Source organism: Penaeus vannamei, chromosome 33 (genome assembly GCF_042767895.1).
Source record: "Penaeus vannamei isolate JL-2024 chromosome 33, ASM4276789v1, whole genome shotgun sequence".
NCBI lineage: Eukaryota > Metazoa > Arthropoda > Malacostraca > Decapoda > Penaeidae > Penaeus > Penaeus vannamei.
Window position 1 is genome coordinate 22,770,541 of NC_091581.1, and position 7,500 is coordinate 22,778,040.

General features: G+C 32.3%; 1 protein-coding gene across 1 annotated transcript in view; it reads right to left on the reverse strand.

Annotated features, from left to right (window-relative positions):
- LOC113822760 (adenylate cyclase type 5) overlaps positions 1 to 7,500 on the reverse strand; it is a 293,919-nt gene that overhangs the window by 1,239 nt on the left and 285,180 nt on the right. Inside the window, exons 17-21 of the mRNA XM_070145395.1 lie at positions 5,494 to 5,603; positions 5,041 to 5,260; positions 4,716 to 4,847; positions 4,031 to 4,155; positions 1 to 2,329 (exon numbers count right to left, since the gene is read on the reverse strand). The exon at positions 1 to 2,329 is cut by the window's left edge and continues 1,239 nt beyond it. Of these exons, the coding sequence (XP_070001496.1) occupies positions 2,144 to 2,329; positions 4,031 to 4,155; positions 4,716 to 4,847; positions 5,041 to 5,260; positions 5,494 to 5,603 (773 nt within the window). The 3' untranslated portion in view covers positions 1 to 2,143. The remainder of the gene's footprint in view (positions 2,330 to 4,030; positions 4,156 to 4,715; positions 4,848 to 5,040; positions 5,261 to 5,493; positions 5,604 to 7,500) is intronic.

Genomic DNA, 7,500 nt, shown 5'->3' on the forward strand with positions numbered 1-7,500 from the left:
GTAAGTTCTGAATGAGGCCTCACATTGGTGAATAACAAATCTTAAACAGCTATTGCTGAGAGATGTGAGTAACATCTTAACCTAAGATCATTACCCTCTCTGTGGCTAATACTGCATTTTATAGCATTCTGCTAATATTCTGTATTGCATGAGCTTCCATAACTGTAAAATATGACTTTACATGTTTACATTTTCTTGTTTATTCCAATTTAGCTGCAATGATCCACAAATGGACCTTGCATATAAGAAGAGACAAGTAAATGTAAGTTTTCATCACCACAATAATTGCAATACATTTCTCCTTAAGTAGTTGAAAAAATATATATACTCAAAATCTCTGAATTCCTCCCAAATGCAGCTTACCACGTGGTCCCATTTACTAAACATGAGCTTGTCTTTTCACTGTCTAATCTACTTATGAAATGCCACATTTGAATAACCTCCTACACCACATAAACACTATTGGATGACACCCTTATATACATATATGTATAGCTATGTACAGTACATGTCCTGTCAGTGAGCCATATCCTTCTTAGCAAGGTACAGTATTTTTCATTGAAAATCCAATGGGAAGAGAGTGTTGTAAATGCCTGTATTTACAATAGGAAGCAATATTGTTTACAAACATACACTTTAGAATTGTATGCAAGAACATGCAATTCAATAATATCAGTAATTTACATATATCAAAAGCATGTCTGGCAAAAAGTTTTGTCACCACGAGCAAATCTAGTCTTATGTAATAAAAATATTTTTATTCAAATTCTTGATGTAAATTAGTAGGAAAGAGTTTGTAGACTTCAGTTCAGCGAATATCATCCAAGAAAGTGGACTGTATTTTCATTGCTAAACTTTCATGTACTGGCCTGGCTGATATAAATTATCATTGGCTGCTTGGATCTCTCCTGCCAACTTTAAATCTGATAATACAATAAAAGCATAGTAAAGGAGCCATTTTGAAACACTTTCGTAAGTACTAAGAAGAATGTTACATATTTGGTGGCATTACGTTAGTATCACAACCATAGAATATAAATATACATCTTGCATTCTGATAAAGACATTTTCTTCTCCATAAAACAAATCAAGGCATTCACAGCATACAAGTAGATAAGGTCTAGTATGTATATTGCAACAAATGTGTCATGGTAAGAGACAGATCTATAATATACAAGGCTGTGATACAGTTACATGAGATTCAAGTACACATTTACTACACGTATGGTCTAAGTGTCACAGCTCAGAAGATTCTTTACTACTCCTACAGATGTTGCACTTTTTTTTTTTGATAATACACTGTTACCCTCATGCTACTGTAGGTCACTGAAGAGCCATTCTTTTTCATTTTACCTTTGTGTGTGTGTGTGCATTGTGTGTGTTGTATTGTGTGTTGTGTGTGAAAAGATACAATGCAACCTATTCATAAATTTCAAACACAAGATACTATTTTGACTAGATTTATTACTCAAGAAATATTCCATTCAGCATGTAGCTATGGAAAAAATTAACAAAAATGTCAATATCAAAATCACTGGAAAAAAAAACAATCATAAATGCCATAATACTCTAGAGAAATAGTTATATAAACTGTAAACTTACAGAAGTGATATATAGCTACATGTCTGTGTCTGTGCTTATGTGTCCATGTGAGCATATGTGCATTCTGGTGTATATGCGTGCATGTGTGTGTGTGTGTGTGTGTGTGTGTGTGTGTGTGTGTGTGTGTGTGTGTGTGTGTGTGTGTGTGTGTGTGTGTGTGTGTGTGTGTGTGTGTGTGTGTGTGTGTGTGTGTGTGTGTGTGTGTGTTTGAACTTCAAAAAAGAGTAAAACCAGTATCATTATTATTGCTATGCTACAGTTTACAAAAGATACATGAAAAAAAAATTGCTTTACCTTATGTAATCTGAAAACAATTTTTTCCCTGAAGATATAAACTAAAAAATGTACAAAAATTCTCTAAATAACCTCTTAATACTGTGAAGGAAAATGACAAAAGCAAAGAAAAAATACTACCCCCCTACTTCTCTGTGAATGTCCTACTCTGTTTGCTTCAATTTCCCTCAACTGATTATGGCTGTGTGTACGTGTATATGTGTGTGTGTGATTCCCATCACTAGCACAGCTCCTGTAAGTGCTTTCCCTATGTATGGTTCTCAGCAGCAGCCTCCTTCGTCCCCGAGCTTGAACAGTCTTCTTCAATGATGTCATGGCTTCGACCATTGAGGAAGTATGTTACCATGTCTCCTTTTCCTTTTACCTTTATAGTTCCTCTACAGGATAAAGGATATCCCTTCTTGTGTAAAATCTGATACACCTCTTGGGTTACCTGTTGGGTGAGAGCAAGTATTACGATTGTTGTTCATACACTTTCAGAGTAATAATACTGTAAGATATAAATACGGCTATTAGTGATATATACAAGTTTAGGAAATAATCAAAGAATTCAGAAAATACTTTTGATTGCCTTCATTCCTCTACAATTATTAATCTTTAAAAAAAAGAGAGATTACAGGCAATTCCTGAACAGTAGTATTCTTGGTAGCAACATTCGTTCTTTTCAAGTAAGGAGTTCTAAAATGTACACAAACAAGACAGTATATGTATGACAGTATATACACTGTTGGCAGTTCATGGATCAATGTAAATGGTGAAGGTAAATATGCATAAAGAAAGGTTGTAAAGATACAATTAGAAAAATTCTATCTCTATAAATAGAATACAAAATAAAATAATGTCACTGTGATTCTTTGAATTATGCAAAAAATCATTGTAATTTTGTACTTATAATGACAAAATATAACTAAACCTGTGCTAACCAACAAAATTCAAAATTCAGTAATTTAGTCTTTTTTTAATAACTTGTAACAAATCCCATATCCTACCAAATATTTTGAAAAACAAATAAACTGATAGTTTTAGCGCAATATCTTTAAATATTGTTAAGTAACTGTGGAACAAGAATTCCACAGAGCAAATTATGTGTCAGCTATTCACATAAAAGGCAATACTCGTAGCCTAAATGTTTTTTCTCCATCATACTAATCACAATTCATCTGAAGCAACTAATTTCAAGGTGCTGGAGGTGGTATATACCAAGGCAGTCTTCTCATCTTGCATCCTTGTTTCTTTCCACTACTATAAAGTACATCTTTATACTAGCACACGATATTTACTATAGCTCTCTGCATTATCTTAATGGTTATATTAACACACCCTTTACCCAGGATTTGAAAACAAATATTTTTTACCACTGAACACTGAAACTATAATTAGCTTTTTTTTAACACAAAACCACCAGGGACAGAAAGTACGGACATGCCATGCCCACTATGAGTTTGATATCTATCTCACCTGTTAACCCATATCTTTGATTTTCAGAAATATTTAATTTTATCTTATAATACTATTAGAAATGTTAATAACATTATAATGACTATAACGTCTATAATAATAACAGTATCAATATTGACAGCATTAGCATCTCATAAGCCACAGTGACAAAATCCTATCTTCTCAGAAATGTCTTCCATGTATTAAAGTGAATAACTAATAAAGAAATATCTTTGCACATATATTTCCTTGTCTAATATCATTCATAATCTTGATAGCATTGTTTATAATTCTCAATGCTAAAAATATCTTTATTGTATCCATAGAACAAACAGTGAGGGTACTGATCAAGAAATCTTTTCCAGTTCCCTTATTTATTTATATATATATAAATATATATATATATATATATATATATATATATATATATATATATATATATATATATATATATATATATATATATATATATATATATATATATATATGTATATATATATATATATATATCTGATTTACAGACATGAGATGCATATTAGATAAGCTTTGCCAAGTATGAGACCTACCATAACCAGGAAGGATTGCACCCTTGGATTTTGCCTGTCTTTATGGCAAATTTGAGGCTACTTCCCCATCAAACAAACAAAAAATATTACCTACACCCCTATATAACAATGTGTGATGATAAATTTCTTACCTGTATTTTATCTAGCTCACCCGTTGAATCCATTCTTGACGCTACATTAACTGCATTTCCCCATATGTCATACTGGGGCTTTCTAGCACCTATAACTCCAGCCACAACAGGACCTATATTTATACCTGTAACAGAAAACAAATTAAATACATATTCCTAATGTGAATTAGCACATACACTCATTTTCATATACCTCTTTCTTTCTCCTCTCTTAAAAGTAAATGTAATTCTTATTATCCGATATGTCATAAACAGTTTCTGTTACTCAAAAGTGTGTGGAAAGATTCATTATCTGGAGTTTCATAAACTTTCCTTTGCATTCACAGTCTCTCCTACCACACTACAAATGAATAACTTTGTTACTATACTCTGGCAAACTCAAGAGCAATATATAATTAAGCATAAGATTGATATAAAATTAATTCTGTATTATATTCATATTCTATGAATAATTCTCTTGCATTTACTATAATAATAATAATAATACTCTATATAACATATCTTCATTTCATTTCTAGTAAATAATGTAGCTAGTAGATAGATTTTCAAATAATTGACTTTTTTTTTTCACAAGGTCATTCACTTTGAGAAGTATTGCAAATATAAGTAACATATTCTAAACAGCAATTGTTCACTATCCAAAATACAAATTATAAAAGTGTAAAAAAATGCATTAAATACTTGCCTATTCTTATTTTGAAGTTATTAAAGGAATGTTCATTTACATACTCCAGTTGGTCTCTTATCCGCAGAGCGTAGTCAGCCATAGCTGTCACATGACGGAAATTTTTCAAATCCCTTGTAGATTTTGTGAGTCCTGTATAGAAATATAATGAAGTGATTTTTATGTTTATATTAAAAAATACTATAATTTTTTCTTTAATAAAATATAATATTTCTGTCAATATAACCTCCAAACTATGCTAATATATGATATACATCTCATCTTATCATGTCAAGAATGTTGCATAAAATCATTCACTTTAGTAAGTATGACAAAATATACATACCAGCAGCTGCCATGTAAGTGGCACCAGTGGATTTTATTTTTTCAATCCACTTAAAGCGTTCCTCTTCAAGAAGCTCATCAAAGTCTGCTATGATTTCATTGAGAAGCCGCAGACATTCTACTCCTTCATTATTGGACTCAAGTTCAACATAAAAGTCAGAGAAATTTGGGATGGAAGCAAACAAGATGCAGACACTTTCACATTCTTCATGGTAAAGTTCCTGCAATATGAAAAAATATACACATATACAATTAGCTTGTATTTTATCTGAAAGGAGCTTATAATGCAATTATTAAAGATTATAATTTGAAAACCAACTTTTAAAAATCCTTTTTTTGATTTCCTTTCATCTAACCATATCACAGTACATAAGCCAAGCTATATGATTTACATAGCAGTATATATAAAACAAGTAGCTTAAATATGACAAAAAAACTTATATAGCACACTTACATCTGGTGCTCTGTCTGTGCACAGAAAATGAACAGCAACATGTTCTGGTAGAATGTTGGCTATCAGTTTCCTGTTATAGGCTTGCAGATGTTCAATTTCATCTTTCTCCTCTGTAATAATAATAATGATAATAATGATAATAATAATGATAATAATAATAATAATGATAATAATAATAATAATAGTTAAAGAAATAAAAGCATTAAATTACACTACTATTTTTTCTCCCTTTTTTAATATAGTGCTGAAAGGTCTTTATAATAATATAAAAGAAAATGTCAGTGTACAAATAGGCCTGTGGTTGCATGAAGACAGATTAGCACCTAAATTTTAATTCAAATACTTGATTATAAAAACCCTTCTAGTCATTTTAAGTAATGATATCTTGAAAGTATTCCAGGAAATAAAATCATGCTGTGCAATTGCAAAAACAATGGAGGGTGAAAGCTTGTTCAGGACAACAGTGATAGATCCAAGATGTTTCACAAGAGGAGCTGAATATGTAACAGTATTATCAGAGGTGCAAGACTAAGGATTCTGGGAAATTTTAGCATTGCAAAGTAAATTTCCAAGTATTTCATGTTGCTTATTCCTTTGCTATGGGGGTACAATTTATCAATTTACTGCAGAGGGAGCCACCTTGGATCCACCACTGGGAATAAAGGAAACATGTGCATCATCAGTTAAAGTCTGCCATGGAAATCAATGTTTGGAGTTCTTCGTGGAGTGGATGGAGCCAGCAAAATCAAAATATAAGCACTGATAAATTCAACAGGAATCTTTCTCCCCCTTCATAAGACTGGAAATGTGTACAAGCTTTCACCCTTTTATGAAATTCTTCCCTAGTGATATTTTCTACTTCTACAACCTGCTGCAGTCAGATGTTTCCACACACACACACATATAGATACAGACACACACACATACAGATACAGACACACACACACACACACACACACACACACACACACACACACACACACACACACACACACACACACACACACACACACACACACACACACATGATAATTAGGAAACATGAAATTAAAGACAGCTGGGTGGATTGTCTACTTGGACTTTTACTCATGTTAATACCATCAAAGTAACATTGAGAACTCATTCATGTGGACTTCTACTTGGAAAATGGAATTTAACACCAATAAATGCCACATGGTCAGGTTCTGAGAAAGTAAAACTTGCTACTATTCCAGTATAAATTAGGAGACACAATTCTAAACTCTGCTGACAGGGAAAAAGACCATGGGGTAAGAAACCTATGCCCAAACAATCATATAAATGAAAAGGTAAAAAAAATGCTATGACTGATTGCCAACACGAAGAGGGCATTGATGTATAAGACCTAGTCTAGAGTACAGTGCAGTGGTATGGAATCCACACTTAAAAAAGGATACAGGACATCATTATGCTGTTCAACTATATTGTAGGAAGGGTGAAATGAAACAAAGATGACTATAATCTTGAAAACAAGAAGGATGAGAGGACACAATAAAAAGTTGAAAGTAAAAAGAGGTAATAAAGATGTCAAAAAATTTAGTTTCCCAAACAGAACTAATGAAGCGAGGAACAGTCTTCCCAAAAACATTGTATGTGCCAAAAACATGCATCAATTTAAAGAGTTATATGACAATTCAAATATAGCAGATGGGAGCATCTGAGGTCACCTTTTCTCCCGTATTGAAACAACTAGGTAAGAACATCTAGGTAAGAAAACACATACATACATATACACACACACACACACACACACACACACACACACACACACACACACACACACACACACACACACACACACACAAATATATATATATATATATATATATATATATATATATATATATATATATATATATATATATATATAATATATATATATATATATATAAGCCCCCATGCACGCACGCACGCACGCACACGCACACACGCACACGTGCATGCTCACACATGCTCACACACACACACACACACACACACACACACACA